Consider the following 27,322-nt stretch of genomic DNA (forward strand, 5'->3'; position numbering starts at 1 on the left):
GCAAAGATCATCATGAGAAGCTCCACAATATCCTCCCTCGCTTCCCACAGTAGCCTGGGGTACATCTCATCCAGCCCCTGTGACTTATCTAACTTAATGCTTTTCGGAAGCTCCAGCACATCCCCTTTCTTAATGTCTGTATGCTCAAATGTTTCAGTCCACTTTAAGTCATCCCAGAATTGCAAAGGTTTTTCCTGGTAAATACTGAAGCAAAGTATTCATTAAGTACCTCTGCTACCTCCTCCAGCTCCATGCACACATTTCCACTCTCACTTCTGATTGGTCCTATTCTCACACAACTCATTCTCTTGCTCTTCACATACTTGTAGAATGCCTTGGGGTTTTCCTTAATCCTGCCCACCAAGGTCTTCTCATGGCCCCTTCTGGCTCTCCTAATTCCATTCCTAAGCTCCTTCCTAGCAACCTTGTAATCTTCTAGAGCTCTAACGGTACCTAATTTCTTGAACCTTCTGTAAATTTTTCTTTTATTTTTAACTAGATTTGCTACATACTTTGTACACCATGTTTCTTTAACTCTGCCATCCTTTCCATGCCTCAATGGAACATACCTATGCAGACACCATGCAAATGTTCCCTGAACATTTGCCACATTTCTGCCATGCATTTCCTTGAGAACATCTGCTCCCAAGTTCCTGCCTAATAGCATCATATTTCCCCCTACCCCAATTAAATGTTTTCCCAAATTGTCTGCTCCTATCCCTCTCCAGCGCTATGGTGAAGGAGATGGAGTTGTGGTCACTACCTCCAAAATGCACTCCCACTGAGTGATCTAACACCTGACCAGGATCAGTTCCCAATAACAGATCAAGTACAGCCTCTCCTCTAGATGGCTTATCTACATCTTGCATCAGGAAATCTTCCTGCACACCTAACAAACTCCACCCCATCAAAACCCTTTGCGCTAAGGAGATGCCAATCAATATTAGGGAAGTTAAGATTGCCCATCATTCCAACCCTATTATTATTGCACCGTTCTAGAATCTGCCTTCCTATCTGCTCCTTGATATCCCTGTTACTATTGTGGGGGGGGGGGGGGGGAGTCTATGAAAAGCATCCAGTAGTGTTATTGCCCCTTTCCTGTTTTTGACTTCCACCCACACTGGCTCAGTAGACCATCCCTCCTTTTCTGCAGCCATGACACTATCCCTAATTAGTAATGGCATGCCCCCACCTCTTTTGCCTCCCTCTCTGATCTTTTTGAAACATCTAAAGCCTGGCACATTTGGCAGCCATTCCTGCTCCTGAGACATCCAATGTCACAATGGCCACACTGTCATAGTTCCATGTATTGATCCACACTCTAAGTTCATCTGCCTTGTTTATGATAGTCCTTGCAGTAAAATAGACACATCTCAAACCATCAGGCTGAGTGTATCTTTGCTCTGACATCTGACTATCCTTCCTCTCAGACTCCCTACAAGTTGTCTCTACTTGTGCTCCATCCTCCCCGTCCTCTGCCTCTTCACTTCAGTTTCCATCCCCCTACAATTCTAGTTTAAACCCTCCCCAACAGCATTAGCAAACCTCCCTGCCAGGATATTGGTCTCCCTTGGATTCAAGTGCGACCCGTCCTTTTTGTGCAGGTCACACCTACTCCAGAAGAGGTCCCAATGATCCCAAAATCTGAATCCCTGCCCCCACTCCAATCCTTCAGCCACCCATTTATCCTCATTCTGTTTGTGGCTCAGTCATTGTCATGTGGCACAAGCAGCAAACCCAAGATTACTATCTTTGAGGTCCTGTTTCAAGATTCATACCTAGTTTTTCTTCTTTTTTCTCAAGAAGGGGACATGTAGTGGTAGTTAAAAGTGTTACTCCTGTGCCACTCAGTTAGCTGCTCCCACATGGAAGGAGTTCACATACTGTAAAAGCAGGGTTACCAATAAAGTTCAGTTGGATACCCTGCATGGTGGTGTCCTGGTGTGATCTATACTCTCCCTCAATAGCGAACAGAACAGGGATCCAATCACCACTTGCTTGCCACATCCCCTGAAGCAACTTGAGAAAGGTATTGGATGATGCCACAACTGTCTCCATACTGTACATGATTAACTATTGCTGGAAGGACCATACTGCTCAGAGGGAGTATGAAATTCACAGCAACAGGGAATTTTATAGGCAACCCGAGAAAGTTTCTGATATGTTAATCAGGCATTTACTTGCAAAGCATGGCTTGCTTTTAGGTTGGAAGAGAGTTCAAGGAGCTCCAGTAAAGTTGCACACATTGGGCTTTTGTGAGTGTAAGGAACCAGAATCTATTCTACATGCTTAAGGTTATTGCATGAACTTCAAGTGGGAGAGACAAAAAGCTGCTTGTAAAAGAGGATGCCCAGATGGATGAATGGAAGGCCAAAAAAAAAAAATCAGTGGAGATACAGAAACAAAGGATTCATGCGATGATGTTGAGGATGAGGAAACCAAGAGGAGAGATCAGCTCCTGAAGGGAGCAATAGAAGGACTATATGCAACTAAATGCATCTTCCCAAGATCAAGGTGCACCTCCTTGAAAAAAGAAAAAGAAAAAGAAAGAGAATGGTGATATAATTGCTAGGAAATGGAAGAGGATAAGCAAGACATTATTTCTCAAGAAAATAACTATTTCAGAGATACTTTCAAGAAACTAGTAGAAGAAAAAGTTGAGAAAGAGAGAAGGAACATGAGAAAGCTAAATAGTGGGATAAAGAGAGTGTAAGAACCAATGGCTAGTAGAGAACCAAAGATCAAAGTAGATCCCGAGAGAAAAGCTGAGTAAAGGAGAAGAAAGGTGTCCAGAGTTGTCAGGACCACTTTCTGCAGTGTCCATGTCAATTCCTACAGCCACCATGGAGGAAACCCCAGAACCTGACATTGTTTTCACAGCCACAAGTCTCACCTGCCAAGTAGAGTGATTTCCTTTGTCAGGAATGACACTATCCCACAAAAGTAAGAACACAATTAAATATTTAGGCCTGAATAGGATAATGTAATATTTACTATGATATGGCTATCTACATAGCAATTGTATACTATAGTAAACTGCGTGTATGGTTCAGATGCATTTTATGTTGAGTTGGAGTTTATAGCAAAGCAGGGAGGAGTATTGAGTATTTAACATTTCAGCAGAATTTGATTAATATTGTAAGTATATTATTTGAATAAGCATTCCTCATTGTTTAAATAAATCATTCCAGGCTATAAGTAAAAGTACACGCATGACGCACTTCGTCATAGCATCACACCATATGTGTGCACCTCATTTAAAGTAAAAGCTAGATTAGACTCGCATTTCAGACTCTGGATTTTCCTTTCAATTAGTTTTATGTTTTGGAGTTACAAAGCATAACGATCCCCCTTTGAGTTTTCTATTTAATCCTCACTCCTCCAGCCTCATTGTCGTGGATGTCCTCTTATGCTGGCCCAATCACAGTCTTCCAAACACCAGCAAAGGAACCCGAATCTCTTTTTTTTTTCTCTCCCTCTCTCTCTCTCTCTCTCTCTCTCTCATAAAACTCCAGATCTTTAAGGTCTTACACGTAAATATATGTGCATCTAAACTACTGTAGATCCACTATCATGTGAGGTTAATTGGTTCCATTTAATTACTGCTGACAATTATTGTTCCCAGACACCCATTCTCAGGATAAACTGAAACCATATGTCTCATTAAACAAATAATTAACCAACAGCAGCAATGATGGAAAAGATAAACTCCTCTTTTAGAGAAGAGTTCAGCAATAATAATCAATTTGTGATTCTTTTGCTCGATCATAAAAATTTGAAAAGAACATTTTTAGCATTTCTCATTGGTAATACCACATGTTGATCCCTTAGGGAAATCACAATTACTTTTAAATGGTGACCTGACTTTCAGTTTATCTCAAATTTAAAAGTTACTTAACATGAAATTGCAGCTGAGAATTGATGGATCCTTAATGATGACTGCATTTTGCTTCGTAAGTGGTGAGGCTACTTTATATTTCAATCAGCTACAGAATATTATCCTTGACCCTTAAAATCTATTTGGTATTCAAGAGAGTAAGCCACAGCAAAACAAACAGTATCATCACATTGAACTAATGTGATTTAAATATATTTCCCTCAAAAACTGAACTTTTTACTTCTATTTTCCAGGTAAATTAACCATAAAAAGCAACATTTGATTGCTTCAGCACATCCTATCCATTAGGATATAACCTGGCACAGTTTGTGAGATTCATCTAAACACAGCTCTCATTTGCTAATTGTTCAACAATGTCCATGGCTTGTGTTAAGTACTTAACAATGGAAAATGGATGCAAAGGTTGCAACCTACAGTATTTTCTTTACAATTTCTTCAAAAGTATACAAATACTATGTGATATGAAAGACATCCTGAGATATTATGGCCTATTTGAAATAATGCATTGCTTCCCTTGTGAACTTTCTTGCAGTTCTGCTCCTGAACTGGCATTCAATCCCAAACTGATCAGCCTCAAAAAGCTCACATACCATTCAAAACTTACCCAAATTTACCTTCAACCCAATACCATCCCACTCCGCTTCCCGTCTCCTTCCCTAAACCTATGGAACTGCAGTCCAACAATGCTGCTGATGCAAACAGTAAACTGTGTGTATGAAAAACACAAGTGCCATTTACCATTTTTACAGGCAATAAACAACTATAAGAATTTCTTAGAGGAAGCTTGCCCATATTTTTGGCAATTTCTTGTTTGGCCTAATGTGAAATTTCTATTCAAAATGAAATTACATTTCCTTTGGTATTATAAAATAAATGGATGCAAATCTGCATCAAAGGAGTAATAGGACCATGAATTAATTTCATGTGCTCTTTTGCATTTTAATCGTATTGCAAAAGGATTACACAAAAAAATGCTTAGCAAGGCTCACAATGCTCTAAGTCACGTATTTTTGTTTAGAAATTAAAACTAACTTTCAGATTGTCATATCGAGTGGGAACCAGTGCTATGAAAACAGATTGAGAATTCATACGTTGTCATAGCCAACCTTCAGTAAAAAGCATCAATGAATAAAGTGTGATTAGTATTGGATTAGTGTAATTGAGTGCTTGATAGTCAGGTGCTCAATGATTGGCTCAGACATGGTGGGCTAAAGGGCCTGTTCCTGTGATATCTAGTTCTATGCTTTCTAAACATCAGTGTTGAGTTAGAATTGCAGATTAAAGTCTATTCCCCTTATTAACATGACTTCTAGTTGCAATCATAATGTAAATTTACATCCACTGACAGAGTCTCGCCCAAAATGTCAAACTTCCAGAAATTTCCTTCCATAAATGCTGCCTGATCTATAGAGTTCCTCCTGCATATTATGTGAATTAACATGCTCAGATGAATAAACAGTACATTGCACTAACAAATGCAATCTTACTTTTTTAACTGAAATATTGTTTTTTTAATTTCATTCTTTATCTTTAGATATGAGCACTGGTAACCTCCTCTCCCCTAAACATCTATCATCTCCAGATTACAGCAGGATTTCGTACCTGAGGACTGTTTGTAACCACAACAAATCAGAAATAAACAACAGTATGTGGGAGTGAGTCACAGAAAATGCTGTCAGGGTAGAGCAAAGAGGCAGGGAAGAGTAGCCCTCAGCCAGCCTCATCGAGTCTGCTCAGCATTCCCAGCTTTGCTTGGACTGGCCCAGCCCCTGGCTAGGAAGGGGTAGGAGGAAGGAGTGAAGGCACATGAAAATACCCCATTCCTAAACACCAGATGATGCCTGCAACAGTGCAACAACCGACAGATCATTCCCATTCATCTTCCTATATATGTCCTGTCCATAAATCAGATGTTCGTAAACTGTATGAGTTCTTAATTGCTCTGCTCTGTTTTATTAATCCACTGTGTATTATAAAATGAAACTCTGGGCTATCCAGCCTACTCATGGGGGGCAGAAGGAATCTGGCGCATGATTATATCAGACTAGTCAATACGATAATTCCATGTCTTTTCAATCAGACATAGTGAATTTTCTTGTGGCCAGAATGAGTTCTAATCACAAACTAATGAACATTTACCTTTCCACTACATACTTAACATATTTTACTTAGTTATTGAGAACTCCTGATCTGTCAGTTATCCAGTTGTCCAACATTTCTATTAAAACGGCAGAGACAAAAATATAAACTACAAGTAGTTAACAGTTTTGAATTAAAAGCAGAGTTATATGAATACCTCACTCTGAAGACAGCAATGACAGTTTATGAACTGACATGGCCATGACCCATTGCTGGATACATTGGCCAAATTTACAGACAATGAGCCCTGTTAATTGGCCTACATCAAACTAGACATCAGATGCGTACAGCTAAACAGTCTGGAATTTGCGATATTTGTGTTTCTCAACAATATCCTTGAAGGCCTAGTTCTGAATACTTGGGTCTCTAACCTCAGCTTTTATCTCACTCATGTGGATTACTCTGTCTCAGTAAAAATGCTTGAATATTTTCATGTTCTGATGTGAGCCCATTGTCAATATGTAATTCAATAGAACTATTTGTCTGCAACCAAAGTTCCAATGTAAACATCACAATCATAACTATTGGAGCACAGAAGGTTGGGGGACTTGATAGAGGTATTTAAAATTATGAGGGGGATAGATAGAGTTGACATTGATAGGCTTTTTCCATTGAGAGTAGGGGAGATTCAAACAAGAGGACATGCGTTGAGAGTTAGGGGGCAACAGTTTAGGGATAACATGAGTTTCTTTACTCAGAAAGTGGTAGCTGTGTGGAATGAGGTGGTAGAGGCAGGTTCAATATTGTCATTTAAGGTAAAATTGGATAGGTATATGGACAGGAAAGGAATGGAGGGTTATGGGCTGAGTGCAGGTCGGTGGGATGAGGTGAGAGTAAGCGTGCGGCATGGACTAGAAGGGACGAGATGACCTGTTTCCGTGCTGTAATTGTTATATGGGGTTATAGTAACACCAGAAAGATATACATCAGACAAGAAATGATCAACACAAGTACTAAACTCCTAAGTGGTTCAATGGAATTAGAAGCTTTGGGATTATGTGCCAGCTAAATTTCAAGACTTTACATTCTGCTTGGCAGAACAGGGAGAGGCTGAATTAATTTTCTCATCAATGATCTGTTTTCATTGTTGGATGTAAAAAAAAATTTGCCACCTGCTGTAACTTTGGAAATCCTACTTCATTTCTTGAACAAATTTGTTACTAAATTCATTTTTGGGTAGAATAAGAATGTTTCAGCAAATTAATCAACAATCTATGTCAAATACAATTTGGAGATATTCCTCTAAGGTCATGAAATTATTAAAGTGGAAAACACGGTGTGTAGTATATCTGCCTGTACAGCACAGAAACAGGTCCTTTAGGCCAACATGTCCTTGCCCACTGTGATTCCATTTATCTATTTTAGGCCTATATCACAATCATTACCTTAGCCAAACCCCTTTTAAACATTCTAATTGTACCTGCCACAACCACCTCCTCTGCTAGCTTGTTACATATACCCACCAACCTCTACGTGGGAACTTTGGTTCTCACATCTTTACAGTAGGAAAAGGGCTTTGACTATTTATTACTTTCATGCCCCTCATAATTTTAGAAATGTCCGTGAGGTCATCCCTCAGTTTGCTACATCAGAGGCAGAATAAACTCACCAATCCAATCTTTCCTTATTACTATAGACCTCTATTCCACATTTTGATGAATCTCTTCTGCATTCTTTCTAATGTAACCATATGCTATTAAACATATATAATATTTTACTTTCCATTTTACATTAAAGGGCTCAAATATAGTGAAGTTTTGGCCAAAATCAAACTATTTATCTTTGCACTTGTGCTGTGAAATCTTGGCTATTACACATCAGTTATAATCTTTGAAAATTTCATTACTTTAGTCTATAAAAGATAAAAATATTTAGATATTCATAACATACAACTGGAAAAATAACGATATATCTCAACAGATTCCGACTTCAAGATTTTATTTTGTTGTGTGAATATAGTACTCGAAATTATTGTTCAGGATAATTGTAAACATAGTAGTTTCAAGATAAGAGAGATGAGGGAAAGAAAGAGAAACAAGCAGAGATGATGAACATGGAGAGAAACAAGAAACAATTCAATGTTTATAGAATGCAGTAGTGAAATTGGGGGAAAATGCTTATTTCTCTGTAAAAGAGTTGCTGGCAGATGGGAATTTTCTCACCCAGATATTGAGTTGAATGATAATTTCAAAGATGATGTTAGTTTTATTTGTTGCATTTGACATCAGGATTAAGGTTAGGGCATTTGTTAAAGGAAGAAAGATGTAGATGACACATGATCAGCTTTGAGGCACTATTCCTGTTCTGTGTTCCTATATAGGAATTAATACAATAAGTCAAAGAAGAAATGAACTCGAGACTTTCTGCCAATCAACACTAACATTGGTGCTTGGCTATGCCCATACCTTAGGTTTTACCAGCCTCAGCTGAGAAAAAATATTAATAAAAATAACAATAAATGTGAATACATATGATGGCTTCTGAACACATATTAATTGTATGTCCGTTGTATGTTATGCTGTACATAAGGTTACTGATGGAAAATAATAAAGTAGTGGTAGAGTTAGTGAGTGGAGATGATGATTGGAAGAAGTAACTGTTTTTGGGTCTGGTTGTTCTGGCATGGATGCTCGATAGCCTCCTCCCTGATGGGAGTAGGACAAACAGTCCATGAGCAGGGTGGGTGAGATCCTTCATGGTGTTACTGGACTTTACCTGGCACCTTTCTGTATATACAGCTTTGATAGCGGATAAGCTGGTGCCAATGATGCGTGGACACTTTTAACTTAACTGTGGTACAGTTTGCCACTGTTTGCCACAGTGCAGTTTCCATACAATGCAGTGATGCAGCTTGTCAGGATGCTCTCTCTACTGCTTATCTGTAGAATGATGTGAGTATGGATGTGCAAAGTCCAGCTCTCTTCAGCCTCCTTAGGAAGTAGAGGTATTGATGAGCTCTCTTAACTGTGTTCTGGGACCATGAGAGGTTCTGTTTGATGTGCACACACAGAAGGCTGAAACCTCCTGCAGTTTCCACTGACTGATGTAAAAGAGCATGTGAGCAGAGAAAGTTCTCCTGAAGTCGGTATCCATCTACTTCATCTTGTTGGCAAATAGGAAGAGGATATTTGCCTGGCATCAGGACTCCAGCTCTTCCACCTCCTCTCTGTAGGCCATCTCACTGTTGCTGGTGATGAGCCCCATCACTGTTGTGTCATCAGCGAACTCGATTGCTCAGGTGTTCTGCTGTGGCTGTACAGTCACGTACGAGCAGAGCGTACTCACCACACACCCCTGGGGTGGTAGGGGTACCCATGGTGCAGAAGATGGGGGGGTGGTGTGGTTGTGCATCTTGACTATCTGAGGTCTGTTCACTGGGTATGCCAATACCAAGTTGCACAATAGTGTATTTAGACCAAGAAGAAGGAGTTTATTCACCAAGGTCTGTGGAACAATAGTGTTGAATGCTGAATTGAAATCTAGAAAGAGCATTCTGATGTGAGTGCCTTTGTTTTCTGGGCGTGTCAGAGCCAGGTGCATGACAGATGCTATGGCATCTGTTGTAGAGCATTTCTTTTGGTAAACATATCGGTGAATGTCCAATATGGCAGGAGTGGAGTTTTTCATGTGTGCCATTGTCAGCAATTCAAAGCATTTCATGATGATTGGCATCAGTGTCACTGGGCAGTAGGATATCATTCCTAATAGTCAAATTTAGTCATTTTGTTAGGATGTAAAGGATTTTGAGAAGGTACATAGAGAGGTTTATCAGGATGTATTAGAGGGCATGTACTCTAAACAGAATTTGGACAAACTTTGGTTGCTTTTTTTCTGGAGCAGTGAGGCTGACAAGAGATCTGATCAAAAGAGAGATGACTTACGTCGGACAAACTGCCGCAGCTGGATCTCTGGCACTGAGTCTGGTTCTGCAGTGCAGAAGGGGGGGAAGAAGAGGAGAGCAGTAGTGAAAGGGGACTCGATAGTTAGAGGTACAGGCAGGAGGATCTGTGGTCGTGACAGAGACTCCCGGATGTTTTGTTGCCTCCTGGGTGCCAGGGTCAGGGAGGTCTCTGATCGCATGCACAGAATTCTGAAGTGGGAGGGTGATCAGCCAGATGTCATGGTACACATCTGTACCAATGACGTAGGAAGAAAGAGTGAGGAGGTCCTGAAGAATGAGTATGGAACCAAAAGAAATGGGGGAGATCTTAACTGGTTTTTTTTGCATCTGTATTTACTAAGGAAACTGGTATGGAGTCTATGGAAATAAGGCAAACAAGTAGTAAGGTCATGGAATCTATACAGATTGAAGAGGAGGAGGTGCTTGCTGTCTTGAGGCAAATCAGAGTAGATAAATCCCAAGGACCTGACAGAGTATTTCCTCGGACCTTGAGGGAGACTAGTGTTGAAATTGCAAGGGCCCTGGCAGATACATTTAAAATGTCTGTATCTGCGAGTGAGGTGCCAGAGGATTGGAGGATAGCTCAGGTTGTTCCGTCATTTAAAAAAGGTTCCAAAAGAATTCCAGGAAATTATAGGCCAGTAAGTTTGACATCAGTTGTAAGTAAATTATTGGAAGGAGTACTAAGAGATAGGATCTACAAGTATTTAGATAGACAGGGAGTTAAAAGGGAGTCAACATGGCTTTGTACATGGTAGGTCATGTTTAACCAATCCATAAGAGTTTTTCGAGCAGGTTACCAGGGAAGTGGATGAAGGGAAGGCAGTGGATGTTGTCTACATGGACTTTAGTAAGGCCTTTCACAAGGTCCCAAATGGGAGGTTAGTTAGGAAGATTCAGTTACTAGGTATACATGGAGAGGTAGTAAATTGGATTAGACATTGGCTCAATGGGAGAAGTCAGAGAGTGGTAGTGGAGGATTGCTTCTCTGAGTGGAGGCCTCTGACTAGTAGTGTGTCACAGAGATCAGTGCTGGGTCTGTTGTTATTTGTCATCTATATCAAAGGTCTGGATGATAATGTGGCAAATTGGATCAGCAACTTTGCTGATGATACAAAGATTGGAGGTGTAGTGGACAGTGAGGAAGGTTTTCAAAGCTTGCAGAGGGATTTGGACCAGCTGGAAAAATGGGCTGAAAAATGGCAGATGGAGCTTAATGCAGTCAAGTGTGAGGTATTGCACTTTGGAAGGACAAACCAAGGTAGAACATACAAGGTAAATGGTAGGACACTGAGGAGTGCAGTAGAACAGAAGGATCTGGGAATATAGATACATAAATCCCTAAAAGTGATGTCACAGGTAGATAGGGTCATAAAGAGAGCATTTAGTACATTGGCCTTTATAAATCAAAGTATTGAGTATAAGAGTTGGAATGTAATGGTGAGGTTGTTTAAGACATTGGTGAGGCTGAATTTGGAGTATTGTGTGCAGTTTTGGTCACCTAATTACGGCAAGGATATTAATAAGGTTGAAAGTCTGCAGAGAAGGTTGACAAGGATGTTGCTGGGACTTGAGAAACTGAGTTACAGTGGAAGGTTGAATAGGTTAGGACTTTATTCCCTTGAGCATAGAAGAATGAGGGGAGATTTGATACAGGTATATAAAATTATGATGGGTATAGACAGAGTGAATGTAAGCAAGCTTTTTCCACTGAGGCTAGGGGAGAAAAAAAACCCAGAGGACATGGGTTAAGGGTGAATTGGGAAAAGTTTAAAGGGAACATTGGGGGCGGGGCTTCTTCACACAGAGAGTGGTGGGAGTGTGGAATGAGCTGCCAGATGAAGTGGTAAATGTGGGCTCACTTTCAATATTTCAGAAAAACTTGGACAGGTACATGGATGACAGGGGTATGGAGGGATATGGTTCAGGTGAATGTCAATGGGACTAGGCAGAAAAATGGTTTGGCACAGCCAAGAAGGTGTTGTAATGTTCTATGGTTCTATGGTACACAAGTTAATTGTTTCAAAGTATATAAGTATAAAAGATCAAATATTCTCAAATATTTTTATGCTTAGAAGTATTTCAGTTGTGCTAATCGGCAATGAAGTAGAAGGACTTGGAAGTATCATCAATCAAAAGGCTATCACTGCAGGCTGGTAGGGACTCAGAGTCATATATGAACCAGCTGATCTCTCCTTCCAAAGCAAGTCCTTCACCCTGGGGATCTATTTAATGAATCAATGTACCTTGATTCTCCCATACATATATCTTTTCTTTGGTAAGGAAGGAACCCAAAAGTAAGTAAACTAGGTGTGATCTGAGTAAAATTCTGTTCTTTTACAGAATAATTCATTCCACTTATGCATATGAATAAAGTATAATTAAGAATAAAGCCCAAGTTAACATTCTTCTTCCTGATCTTTTGTTGTACCGACCTCCTTTTCTTGAATCACCACATGAACGTACCTCTGCACTATACATTAATGTACACAATGTGAAAAGATTAGTATTTTCTAATGTTCTTAATAACATAAGTAAAGTCTCAATTTTCCACATTATTCTCCACCTGTCCAGTCACTTAGCAGGATCACGTACCTGAGCAGTCAGTACAGTTAAACCATAAGATATAGGAACATAATTACGCCATTCAGCCCATTGAGTCTGCTCCACTATTCTATCATGACTGATCCTGGATTGCATTCAACACCACACACCTGCCTTCTTACCATATCCTTCAGTGCTCTGACCAATCAGGAAACTATCAAATTCTGCCTTTAATATACCCATGGACCTGGCCTCCACCACAGTCTGTGGTAGAGTGTTCCACAGATTCACTACTCTCAGACTGAAAAAATTCCTCTTTACTTCTGTTCTAAGAAGTTACCCCTCAATTTTGAGACTGTGCCCTCTAATTCTGAATACCCTCACCATAGAAAACATTCTCTCCTCATCCACCCTGTCTAGCCCTTTCAGCATTAGGTAGGTTTCAATGAGACCTCCCAACCCCCACCCTTCATTCTTCTAAATTCCAGTGAGTTCAGGCCCAAACTGCTAAACACTCCTCGTATATTAACCCCTTCTTTCCCAGAATCATCCTTGTGAACCTCCTCTGGACTCTCTCCAATGATACACATCCTCTCTGAGTTATGAGCTCTAAACTGTTGACAATACTCCAGTGTGGCCTGACTAGTGTCTTATAAAACCTCAGCATTGTCTCCTTGCTTTTATATTCTATTCCCCTTGAAAGAAATGCCAACATTGCATTTGCCTTCTTTACCACAGACTCAGCCTGTAAACTAACCTTCCGGGTGTCTTGCACAAGGATGCCTAAGTCCCTCTGCACCTCTGATTTTTGACCCTTTTCTCCATTTAGGTAATTGTCTGCCAAAATGTATTATCATACGTTTTCCAACACTGTATTCCATCTGCCACGTTTTTGCCCATTTTTCCAATTTGTCTAAGACCTTCTGCAATTGCATTGCTTCCTCAGCACTACCTACACTCCACTTATCTTCGGTCCATCTGCAACCTTTGCCACAAAACCATCAATTCCATTATCTAAACTATTGACAAACAATGTGAAAAGCAGCAGCCCTAACACTGACCCCCGAGGAACATCACTAGTTACTGGCAGCCAACCAGAAAAGTCCCCCTTAGTACCCACTTGCTGCCTCCTCCTTGTCAGCCACTCTTCTATCCATGCCAGTACCTTCCCTCTAATGCCATAGGATTTTATCTTGTTAAGCAGCCTCATGCATGGCACCTTATCAAATGTCTTCTGAAAGTCCAAGTAAATGATGTCCACTGCCTCTCCTTTGAGCACCCTGCTTATTACTTCCTCAAAGATCTCTAACAGACTTGTCAGGCAAGATTTCCCTTTACAGAAACCATACTGACTTTGGCTTATTTTATCATTAGTCTCCAAGTATCCAGAAACCTCGTCGTTAATAATGGACACCAACTTTCCCAACCACTGAGGTTAGAATAACTACACTATAATTTCCTCTCTTTTGTGTTCCTTCCTTCTTAAAGAGTGTGGTGATATTTGCAATTTTCCAGTTCGATGTAACCATACCAAAATCAGGTGATTCTTGACAGGTCATGACCGATGCATCCGTTATCTCTTCAGCAACCTCTCTCAGGACTCTGGGATGTAGTCCATCTGCTCCAGGTGACTTATCCACCTTCAGACCTTTGAATTTGCCTAACACTTTTTTCCTTTATAATAGCAATAGCACTTATTTCTGCTCCCTGACATTCATGGTCCTGTGGCACACTGCTAGTGTCTTCCATAATGAAGACTGACACAACGCACACATTAGGTTCATCTGCCATTACTTTGTCCCCCATTACTACCTCAACAGCATCATTTTCCAGTGGTTCAATATCAACTCTCACTTTACTTTTACTCTTTATGTAACTGAAGTAACTTTTAGTAACCTGCTTTATATTATTGGATAGTTTGTCCTCATATTTCATCTTTCCCTATTTTTAGTTGCCTTTTGTTGTGCAATTTCCTCATTCATATTTTTTACTGTTACGTATATGTATTTCGCTTGGTGCTAATCTATGCAAGCTGCTTCATTTCAGCTTATGCTTGGGTCATTGTTGAAGATAAGGGATGAGAAATGTGTGCCATCCAGTTAGGATGGTCAAATTGAAGGGCAGGTTTCTCTGGTGACGGATGCTAAGGTTGGGCTCGGGGTTTTCTATTGCTTCAAGAGGACAAAGAGAGAAGAGGTTGTAGGATCTGACCCAGAGCAGGACCGTGATACAACAAAGCCCAGGGTAAGATTGATTGAGGATCGGTGTCTTGGGGAAACCGTGAGCTCCAACTTGTGCACATTAAACTGTTTCATTAAAATGGCCCTTTTCTTTTTGTTTTCTTTACTAACCCTTTAGTCAAATTAAGAATTATAAAGATAAATCTTTTAATTGTATACAGTGTACTGTCTGTTATTTTGTGGCACTCATTTTAACAGGGTAGTGAACTACACAGCACCTACACATACAGAGGGTTTGCGGTGGGCTCACACCTCAATCTCACAAGTTTGGTGGGGCCAGAGATTGTCTTCGCTAGACTTATGCAGCCGAGGAAACCAGGGTGTTTCAGATGGATTTTAAAAGCTTCCCAATCATCCAACTTCCCACCCATTTTTGCTAACTCATATGCCCTTTCCTTGGCTTTCATGCAGTCATTAACTTCTCTTCACAGCTATGGTTGATTATCACTGCCATTTGAGAACAATTTCTTCTTATGGTTGACAAAAAATAATGGTTGACAATTATCTGTTCATGAAATGGCCAAGGCACTCGGTTCAAGAACAATTAGAACATAGAACATAGAATAGTACAGCACATTACAGGCACTTCGGCCCACAATGTTGTGCCGACCCTCAAACCCTGCCTCCCATATAACCCCCCACCTTAAATTCCTCCATATACCTGTCTAATAGTCTCTTAAACTTCACTAGTGTATCTGCCTCCACCACTGACTCAGGCAGTGCATTCCACACACAGATGATGAGGGGCATTGATCATGTGAATAGTCAGAGGCTTTTTCCCAGGGCTGAAATGGTTGCCACAAGAGGACACAGGTTTAAGGTGCTGGGGAGTAGGTACAGAGGAGATGTCAGTGGTAGGTATCTGCCTCCACCACTGACTCAGGCAGTGCATTCCACACCCCAACCACTCCCTGAACTCCCATGAGGGAAGAGCTGGCCAAAGTTAAATGGGCGGATGCCCTGGCAGGAAAGACAGTGGATCAGCAGTGGCAGATATTCTTGGGGATAATACAAAAGATGCAAAAGCAGTTCATTCCAATGAGAAGGAAGGATTCAAAGAGGGGGAAGGGGCCACAGTGGTTGACAAAGGAAGTCAGAGATTGTATAGCATTAAAGAAAAAGAAGTATGACAGGGCTAAGATGAGTGGGAATACAGATGATTGGGAAAGTTTTAAGGAGCAGCAGATCTTAACTAAAAAAGCAATACGGAGAGAAAAAATCAGGTATGAGCTCAGTCTAGCCAGGAATATAAAAGGGGATAGCAAAAGCTTTTTTAGCTATGTGAAGAGAAAGAAGATAGTTAAGAACAATGTTGGCCCCTTGAAGAATGAATTGGGAGAAATTGTTATGGGAAACAGGGAAATGGCAACAGAATTTAATGCGTACTTTAGCTCTGTCTTCACCAGGGAGGACACAAGCAATCTCCCAGATGTATGGATGGGCCAGGGTCATAAGATATCAGAGGAATTGAGACAGATTGACATTAGGAAAGAAACTGTGATGAGTAGACTGGTAGGACTGAAGGCTAATAAATCCCCGGGTCCAGATGGTCTGCATCCGAGGGTTCTAAAAGAGGTGGCTCAGGAAATTGTGGATGCATTGGTAATCATTTTCCAATGTTCCTTAGATTCAGGATCAGTTCCTGAAGGTTGGAGAGTGGCTAATGTTATCCCATTTTTCAAGAAGGGAGGGAAGGAGAAAACGGCCTAACGTCAGTCGTGGGGAAGATGCTTGAGTCCATTATTAAGGACGAAATAGTGGCACATCTAGATGGCAGAAATAGGATTAGGTCGAGCCAGCATGGATTTACCAAGGGCAAATCATGCTTGACTAATCTGTTGGAGTTTTTTGAGGGTGTAACAAGGATGTTAGACGAGGGTAAGCCAGCGGATGTTGTATACCTAGATTTTCAGAAGGCATTCGATAAGGTGCCACATAGGAGATTGGTGAGTAAAATCAGAGCTCATGGCATTGGGGGCAGGGTTTCAACATGGATAGAAAACTGGTTGGCAGATAGAAAGCAAAGGGTAGCAGTGAATGGGTGTTTCTCGGACTGGCTGGAGGTGACTAGTGGGGTACCACAGGGCTCTGTATTGGGACCACAGCTCTTTACGATTTATGTCAATGACTTAGATGAGGGCATTGAAAACTATATCAGCAAGTTTGCTGACGATACTAAACTGGGTGGCAGTGTGACATGCGAAGAGGACGTTAGGAGAATACAGGGAGACTTGGATAGGCTGGGTGAGTGGGCAGATACTTGGCAGATGTCATTCAATGTGAATAAATGTGAAGTTATCCACTTTGGAAGCAGGAACAAGAGGGCAGAGTATTGTCTGAACGGTGTCGAGTTAGGTAAGGGAGAAATGCAAAGAGACCTAGGAGTCCTAGTTCACCAGTCAATGAAGGTGAATGAGCAAGTGCAACAGGCAGTGAAGAGGGCAAATGGAATGTTGGCCTTTGTTACAAGGGGAATTGAATACAAGAGCAAGGATGTTCTTTTGCATTTGTACAGGGCCCTGGTGAGACCACACCTGGAATATTGTGTACAGTTTTGGTCTCCAGGTTTAAGGAAGGACATTCTGGCAGTTGAGGAAGTGCAGCATAGATTCACTAGGTTGATTCCTGGGATGGCAGGGCTGTCTTACGCAGAGAGATTGGAGAGATTGGGCTTGTACACGCTGGAATTGAGGAGATTGAGAGGGGATCTGATTGAAACGTTTAAGATAATTAAAGGATTTGATAGGATTGAGGCAGGAAATATGTTCCAGATGTTGGGAGAGTCCAGTACCAGAGGGCATGGATTGAGAATAAGAGGTCAGTTATTTAAAACAGAGTTGAGGAAGAGCTTCTTCTCCCAGAGAGTTGTGCAGGTGTGGAATGCACTGCCTTGGAAGACGGTGGAGGCCAATTCTCTGGATGCTTTCAAGAAGGAGCTAGATAGATATCTGATGGATAGGGGAATCAAGGGATATGGGGACAAGGCAGGGACTGGGTATTGATAGTGAATGATCAGCCATGATCTCAGAATGGCAGTGCAGACTCGAGGGGCCGAATGGTCTACTTCTGCACCTATTGTCTATTGAATAAAAAACCTTCCTCTAATATCCCCCTTGAACTTTCCACACCTTGTCTTAAAGCCATGTCCTCTTGTATTGAGCAGTGGTGCCCTGGGGAAGAGGTGCTGGCTGTCCACTCTGTCTATTCCTCTTAATATCTTGTACACCTCTATCATGTCTCCTCTCATTCTGCTCCTCTCCAAAGAGTAAAGCTCTAGTTCCCTTAATCTCTGATCATAATCCATACTCTCTCAACCAGGCAGCATCCTGGTAAATTTCCTCTGTACCCTTTCCAATGCTTTCACATCCTTCCTATAGTGAGGCGACCAGAACTGGACACAGTACTCCAAGTGTGGCCTAACCAGTGTTTTATAGAGCTGCATCATTACATCACATCTCTTAAACTCTATCCCTCGACTTATGAAAGCTAACACCCCATAAGCTTTCTTAACCACCCTATCTACCTGGGTGGTCTACCTGTACAAGACTGTAGTCTTGCCAGAGAACACATTCGTACTGCACCATCACATGAATAAGGAAGAAAAATGCTTGTTTACACCCTGTTCAATATCATTTATACACATTATATTCCAGTTTACTATTAAACAAACTCATTAATGTACCCCAGAAATAGCCAGCATTAAACAATACATACCCAAGTTGTACCAGACATCCATCTCACTGCTCAATGTTCGGACTTCAATAATTGTTTGTCCAAGAAAGTCATCTGATTCCTTTTTGAAATGTTGTTTAACTCGAGACTTGATGTCATCATCTTCATCCCAGACTCTAACCTTTATTCTATCAGTGGAATTATGGCACTCACTGCACACAAATTAAAAAGAAAGTAAATCAAGAGTACAGTTCAACAATGAACGTGACTTCATAAACCCCTCTTTTCTTATTTAGAAACTTTGTTTTATTGACAACATCTTTCAGAAATAATTCATCATATAATTAAAGTGATATCAGAGAAATTAACAACCTTTTGCAGAAGATTATGCCTTTGCTTAACTGTATTGTGTAGCCTTGAAAACAAAATATTCTTCTAGTTTTTTTTAAACAATTACTTAAAACTGAGACAAATGAGATGTCAGGAGAACTGTTGCCCCTGGCTTAAGAAGTCATTAGACTTATGGCTCTCTGTGAAAACTTATTTAGTGCCATTAATGTTCTAATCCATGGTGAGCTGCATGAAGGCTAAAAATACAATTTTTAAACTAAATAACCATAAATATGGCTGATTTCAATTGTCAGACAGCAAGTATACACAGTTTACTTCTTTCACATTTTCCTTATCAAAATGGGTATGTTATTTGGAGCCATAAGATATAGGAGCAGAATTAGAACATTTGGCCCATTGAGTCTGCTCTACAATTTCACCATAGCTGATCCATTTTCCCTCTCAGCCCTAATCTCCTGCCTTCTCTCCGTATCCCTTCATGCCCTGACCAATCAAGAATCTATCAAGCTTTGCCTTACATATATGTAAAGACTTAGCATCCTCAGCCAAGAGTGGCAACAAATTCCACAAATTCACCACTCTTTGGCTAAAGAAATTCCTCCTCATCTCCATTCTAAAAGGACAACCTGAAAATACAATTCTGAGGCTGTGTCCTCTGGTCGAAGACTCTCCCACCATGGGAAACATCCTCTCCACATCAACTCTATTGAAGCTTTTCAGCATTTGATAGGTTTCAATTAGGTTTATTATTATTCTTTATTATTCTGAATTCCAGAGAATACAGGTCCAGAGCCATCAAAAGCTCTTCATGTGACAAGCCATTCAATCCTGCAATCATTTTCATGAACCTCCTCTGAACCCTGTCAAGTGTCAGTGCATTCTTTCTAAATTAAGGGGCCCAAAACTGCTCACAGTACTTCAAGTGAGGCTTCACCAGTGCTTCATAAATCTTCATCATGACATCCTTACTTTTACATTCTTGTCCTCTTGAAATGAATGCTAACACATTAGCCCTCCTCACCACAAAATCAACTTGCAAATTAACCTTTAGGGAATCCTGCACAAGGACTCCCAAGTACTTTCGTGCCTCAAATTTTTGAATTTTCTCTCTATTTAGAAAATAGTCTACCCTTTTATTTCTTATACCAAAATGTATGACCATACACTTCCCAATACTGTATTCCATCTGCCACTTCTTTGCCCATTCTCCTAATCCAAGTCCTTCTGTAGCCTCTCTACTTCCTCAAAACTACCTGTCCCTCCACCTGTCTTCATTTTGTTTGCAGACTTTGCAACAAAGCCATCAATTAATTATCCAAGTCATTGACATATAACATAAAAAGAAACGGTCCCATGACACTAGTCACTGGCAGCCAACCAAAAGGGGCTCCCTTTATTTCCACTGTTTGCGTCCTGCCAATCGACCACTGCTTTGTCCATACCAGTGTACGTATACACAAATAAAATGACTTGAAGCATTTTACGTTTAAGAAAAAATGTAACAAACTCATTTATTGTACTCCAAAACCTGAACACAATGCATGGTAACTGAACTTCATGTAATTACATCATCACGTCAGACCAGCCTCTTAAAGTGAAACTCCAGTTCATTGTCACTGGTTGTGAATTATGTACATTTCCACCACTTATGTTACCCTGCACAGGCCCTCCCAGAATTTACTAGAACCAGCATGGCGAGCCAGCCGGCTCGGATCCTGAGTTCCAAGGGTGGAGGAACAGTAGGCACCTCTGGCTTGCCCAGTCGTGAGTTGACATGCTCATGGTCATGTCGTGACAGCAGGAACATCGTAGCGGAATCCTCCAAATTTTGGTGGGCCAGTCTAAGGCAATCTACTGAAATACTTGCAGGTTTACCCCTCTTATCTATGATAAAAAAATTTTTTTTTTCCATTCCAAAATGCAGAATGGGCCATTGTAAGGGGGCCTAAGAGGATAGTGGTGTTCACCATGGCGGACAAAAACAAACGAGGTCAACAGGAACCCAAAAATGCCGTATGCCATAATGGGAGGTAGGGATTGAATTTACTGAGGAGAGTAGAACGCTGTTGAGAGGCTAACCAGGGTGTCAACCAACTAGCAGAAGAATTCAAGGACATTTTCAGCCTCTCACGGATACAGACTTGCTTCAAAAAGGCAACAATTATACCAATGCTTAAGAAAAATAATGTGAGCTGCCTTAATGATTATCGCCTGGTAGCACTCACATCAACAGTGATGAAATGCTGGTTGGTCATGACTAGACTGAACTCCTGACTCAGCAAGGACCTGGACACATTGCAGTTTGCCTATTGCCACAATAGGTCAACGGCAGATGCAATCTCAATGGCTCTTCACATGGCTTTAGACCACCTGGACAACACAAACACAAACAGTCTAGATGCTGTTCATCGACTATAGCTCATTTAGTACCATCATTCCCATAATCCTGATTGAGAAGTTGCAGAACCTGGGCCTCTGTACCTCCCTCTGCAATTGGATCCTCAACTTCTAACTGAAAGACCAGAAACTGTACAGATTAGTGATAATGTTTCCTCCTCACCGACTATCAACACTAGTGTACCTCAGGGGTGTGTGATGAGCCCACTGCTCTACTCTTACTCTATACCCATGACTGTGTGGCTAGGCACAGCTCAAATACCATCTATAAATTTGCTGATGATACAACCATTATTGGTAGAATCTCAGATGGTGAGGAGAGGGCATATAGGAACAAGATATCCCAACTAGTGGAGTGGTGTCACAGCAAAAACCGAGCACTCGATGTCAGTAAGACGAAAGAGCTGATGGTGGACTTCAGGAAGGGTAAGATGAAGGAACACATACCAATCCTCATAGTGGGATTGGAAGTGGAGGGAAAGAGCAGTTTCAAATTCCTGGGTATCAAGATCTCTGAGGATCTAACCTGGTCCCAACATATCGATGCAGTTATAAAGAAGGCAAGACAGTGACTATACTTCATTAGGACTTTGAAGGGATTTTGTATGTCAACAAATACACTCAAAAATTTCTATAAATGTACCATGTAGAGCATTCTGACAGGCTGCATCACTGTCTGGTATGGGTGGTGGGGCTAGTGCACAGGAACAAAAGAAACTGCAGAGGGTTGTAAATTTAGTCGGCTCCATCCTGAAGATGTACCAGGACATCTTCAAGGAGCGGTGTCTCAGAAAGGCAGCATCCATTATTAAGGACCTGCAGCACCCAGGGCATACCTTTTTCTCAATGTTACCATCAGATAGGAGGTACAGAAAGCACAGTGATTCAGAAACAGCTTCTTCCCCTCTGCTTATCTGATTCCTATCTGGATATTGAACCCTTGGACACTACCTCACTTATTAAAATATATATGTGGTTTTTGCATGATTTATAATCTATTCAATATACATATACTGTAATTGATTTACTTATTTATTTATTATTATTATTATTATTATTATTTTATTTTGTTTGTTTTCTTCTAGATTATGTATTGCATTGAACTGCTGCTGCTGCTAAGTTAACAAATTTCACGACACATGCCAGTGATAATAAACCTGATTCTGATTCTTACTATCAGCCATTTTACCAAGTTCCCTATAGTCCTTCCTGGATGCATTAGTGAGGGCTATGCGAACTTTATCAGCGATGTGCAGTATGAGGAGTTCTTTAAAAATAAAACAAGGATGGTGATTTCCCAGGAGAGAAAGCATGTGATCCATTAGCTCCAAAGGCCGAGCAGTGCCAAAACCGGTTAAGGAGAGCAACTGTTTGGTGCACAGACTCCAATAGTCCAAAAGTCTGTAAAGGGTGAGTTTTCAGTGATTGGTATCTATCCTCTTCAGGTGGGTATTCAAGTAGACTCACCACTCTTTCAACAGTGGAGCTGCTGAACGACACTACTACATAGAAATATTTGGTGTCAATGGTAATTTCTCACCGTGTGAATTGGGTCTTGACTTGGTGCAAACAAGCAACAGCATTTTGCTCCCAAAACCCCAGCAGTTTCAAAGCGACAACACTGGCTGACATGTTCAATAACTCTGGAATTGTCCTAAAGCATCAGGGTCACCAAAGTAGGTTTTCACAAATAAAACAATGTGAACAGTTTTGTTTAAGAAAAATTGTAACAATTCATTTATTGTACTCCAAAACCTGAACATAAAGTATGGTAACTGAACTTCATGGAATTACATAACTACATCAGATCAGCCTCTTAAAGTGAACCCAACTCAATATTGGTGATTGTTAATTAATACATTTCCACCAATTATGTTACCCTACACTAGTATCTTCCCTGTAATACCATGAGCTCTTAACTTGTTAGCAGCTTCATGTGTTGCACCATGTCAAAGGCCTTCTGAAAATCCAAGTACACAACATCCACCAATTCCCCTTTGTCTATCCTGTTTGTTATTTCTTCAAAGAATTCCAACAGATTTAGAACATAGAACATAGAATAGTACAGCACATTACAGGCACTTTGGCCCACAATGTTGTGCCGACCCTCAAACCCTGCCTCCCATATAACCCCCCACTTTAAATTCCTCCATATACCTGTCTAGTAGTTTCTTAAACTTCACTAGTGTATCTGCCTCCACCACTGACTCAGGCAGTGCATTCCACACACCAACCACTCTCTGAGTGAAAAACCTTCCTCTAATATCCCCCTTGAACTTCCATCCCCTTACCTTAAAGCTATGTCCTCTTGTACAGAGCAGTGGTGCCCTGGGGAAGAGGCGCTGGCTGTCCACTCTGTCTATTCCTCTTATTCGTTAGGCAAGATTTTCTCTTGAGGAAACCATGCTGACTACAGTCTTTTTTATGATGAGCCTTCAAGTACCCTGACACCTCATCCTTAATAATCGATTCCAACTTCTTCTCAACCATTGAGGTCAGACTAACTGGTCTATAATTTCCTTTCTTCTGCCTCTTTCCCTTCTTGAAGAGTGCAGTGATATTTGTAATTTTCCAGTCTCCAGAATGATTCCAGAATCTAGTCATTCTTGAAAGATCATTACTAATGCCTCCACAATCTTTTCAGCTACCCTTTTCAGAACCCTGTGGTGCACACCATTTTGTCTACCTTCAAACCTTTCAGTTTCGCAAGAACATGCTCCTTAATAATGGCAACCACACATTTCTTACCCCCAAGACCCTTGACCTTCCAGCAAGTGTCTTCCACAGTGAAGACCAATGCAAAATACTTGTTCAGTTCATCCGCCATTTCCTTGTCCCACATTACCACCTCTCCAACAGCATTTCCAGTAGTCAGATATCTAATCTCATCTCTCTTTTACAATTTATGTATCTGAAGAAACTTCTGGTATCCTCTTTAATATTATTGGCTCGCTTATTTTCGTATTCCATCTTTTCCTTCTTAATGACTTTTTAGATGCACTCTGTTGGTTATTAAAAGCTTCCCAATCCTCTAACTTCTCACTAATTTCTGCTCTATTATATACCCTCTCTTTGGCTTTTATATTAGTTTTGATTTCTCTCATTAGCCACGGTTGTGTTATTTTTACTTCAGAATACTTCTTCCTCTTTGGGATGTATATATCCTGTGCCTTCTGAACGGTTTCCAGAAATTCCAGCCATTGCTTCTCTGCCATCATCCCTGCCAGTGTTCTTTTCCAATCAATTCTAGTCATCTCCTCTCTCATGACTCTGTAATTCTCTTTATTCCACTGTAACAGTGACACATCTGACTTTAGCTTCTTTTCAAATTTCAGGGTGAATTTGATTGTATTGCCATCATTTTCCCCTTAGGGTTCTTCTACCTTAAGCTCTCTAAACAATTCTGGTTCATTGCACAACATTCAATCCAGAATAGCTGATCCCCTAGTGGGCTCAACCACGAACTGCTCTAAGAAGCCATCTCGGACATTCTAGAAAATCCCGCTCCTGGAATCCAGCACCAACCTGATTTTCCCAATCAACCTGAATATTGAAATCCCCCATGTCTATAGTAACATTGCCCTTTCAGTACAAATTTTCTATATCTATAATTTGGTAGTCTGTATACAACTTCCATCAGGGTCCTTTTACCCTTGCAGTTCCTTAACTCTATCTATAATGATTCAACACCTTCTAATCCTATGTCACCTTTTTCTAATGATTTGATTTCATATTTTACAACAGAGCCACACCACCCCTCTGCCTACCTAGCTGCCCTTTTAATACAATGTGTATCCTTGGATGTTATGCTCCCAGCTATAGTCTTCTTTTAGACATGATTCAGTGACCCTATAACATCATACATACCAATTTGTAACTGTGTTACAAGTTTATCTATATTTGCATTCAAATATAACACCTTCAGTCCTGTATTCACCCTTTCTGATTTTATCTGCCTTTTACATTGCCACTCATCCTGTTCACTGCAATATTGCCCCATCACCAGCCTCTCCCCACTGCACCAACTACCTCATCCTCAGCACTATCACTCTGGTTTCCATTCCTCTGCCAAATTAGTTGAAACCCCCCCTGATCAACTCAAGCAAACCTGCCCAGCAGGGTATTGGTCCTCTTTGGATTTAGGTGAAACCTGTCCCTTTTGCACAGGTTGTACCTTCCAAGAAAGAAATCCCAATGATCTATCAATCTTGCCCCCTTTCCCCCATGCATTCACCTTCCAACTCATTATATTCTTACCTTCAATGGGGCATGGCACAAGCAGCAATCCAGTGGTTACTACCCTGGAGGTCATGTTATTCAGCATTCTATCGAGCTCCCTAAGATCTCTCTTCAGCACCTCCTCACCTTGTCTAATACAGCATGTGAACAGGCCCTTTGGTCCAACTATGTCAACCACAGAATCCTCACAGTTAGACCCAATTGCCTGTGTTCAGATCATAACCCTTCAAGCCCCTCCCCTCTGTGTGACCTATTCAATGTTAAATGTTGCAATTGTACCTGCCTCAACTTCCTCACTCCTCTTCTGGCAGCTCATTCCAGGTACTCACTACTGTCTGCCTTAAGAACTTACCTTTCAGGTCTCTTTTAAGTATTTCCCCATTTGTTTTGATTGTGTGGCCTCTAGTTTGGACTCCCCAGCCTTGGGGAAAATTATGACTTATGATTTTAGAACATAGAACATAAAACATCCAGCACATTACAGGCCTTTCGGTCCACAATGTTATGCCAATCATGTAACCTACTCTAGAAACTGCCTGGAATATTTCTAGTGCATAGCCCTCTATTTTTCTAAGCTCCATGTACCTATCCAGGAGTCTCTTAAAAGAACCTATTGTATCTGCTTCCACCACTGCCACCAGTAGTGCATTCCACATACCCACCACTCTCTGTGTGAAAACCTTACTCCTGACATCCCCTCAGTATCTATTTCCAAGCACCTTAAAACTATGCCCCCTCATGTTAGCTGTTCCAGCCCTGGGAAAAAGCCTCTGGCTATCCACACGATCAAAACCCCTTATCATCTTATACATCTGTATCAGCTCACCTCTCATCCTCTGTTGCTCCAAGGAAGAAATGCCAAGCTTATTTAACCTGTTCTCATAAGGTACACTCTCCAATCCAGGCAACATCCTTGTAAATCTCCTCTGCACTCTATTAGTTTATGACTCTTGAACTCACTCCCGGTGTTGATGAATGCCAACACACCATACACCATCTTAACAACTGTCAACCTGTGAGCAGCTTTAAATGTCCTATGGACTCAGACCCCAAGTTCTCCCAGATTCTCCACACTGCCAAGAGTCTCGCCATTAAATTATATTTTGTCTCCAAATTTGACCTACCAAAATGAACCACTTCACACTCATCTGGGTTGAACTCCATCTTCAACTTCTTCAGCCCAGTTCTGCATCCTATCGATGTCCCACTGTAACATCTGACAACCCTCCAGACCATCCACAACACCTGCAACCTTTGTGTCATCAGCAAACTTACTAACCCACCCTTCTACTTCTTTATCCAGGTCATTTGATTATGTCTCTCCAAATGCTCATAAATCTTGCCTCTCAGGATCTTCTCCAACAACTTGCCCCACCACTGAAGTCAGACTCACTGGTCTATAATTTCCTGGGTTATCTCTACTCCCTTTCTTAAACAACATTTGCAATCTTCCAATCCTCTGGAACCTCACCCGACCCCATTGATGATGCAAAGATCATCACAAGAAGCTCAGCAATCTCCCCCCTCGCTTCCCACGGTAGCCTGGGGTACATCTCATCCAGACCCGGTAGCTTATCTCACTTAAGGTAAGTGTATAAGGTAAGGGAAATGAGTAGGGAAGTTATGGAAACTATGATAATTAAAGAGGAGGAAGTACTGGCACTTTTAAGGAATATAAGAGTGGATAAATCTCCAGGTCCTGACAGGATATTCCCTAGGACCTTGAGGGAGGTTAGTGTAGAAATAGCAAGGGCTTTGACAGAAATATTTCAAATGTCATTAGAAACTGGGATGGTGCCAGAGGATTGGCGTATTGCTCATGTGGTTCCATTGTCTAAGAGTAAACCTAGCAATTATAGGACTGTCAGTTTGATATCAGTGGTGGGTAAATTAATGGAAAGTATTCTTAGAGATGGTATATATAATTATCTGGATAGACAG

At 41.0% G+C, this 27,322-nt stretch overlaps 1 protein-coding gene across 1 annotated transcript in view; it reads right to left on the reverse strand.

The window, feature by feature from the left end:
* The window catches only part of LOC132382383 (protein unc-13 homolog C-like), a 575,658-nt gene that overhangs the window by 359,500 nt on the left and 188,836 nt on the right, over positions 1–27,322 (reverse strand). The window contains 1 exon segment of the mRNA XM_059952510.1: positions 18,437–18,606. Coding sequence (XP_059808493.1) covers positions 18,437–18,606 — 170 coding nt within the window.

This window comes from Hypanus sabinus, chromosome 28, assembly GCF_030144855.1.
Source record: "Hypanus sabinus isolate sHypSab1 chromosome 28, sHypSab1.hap1, whole genome shotgun sequence".
NCBI lineage: Eukaryota > Metazoa > Chordata > Chondrichthyes > Myliobatiformes > Dasyatidae > Hypanus > Hypanus sabinus.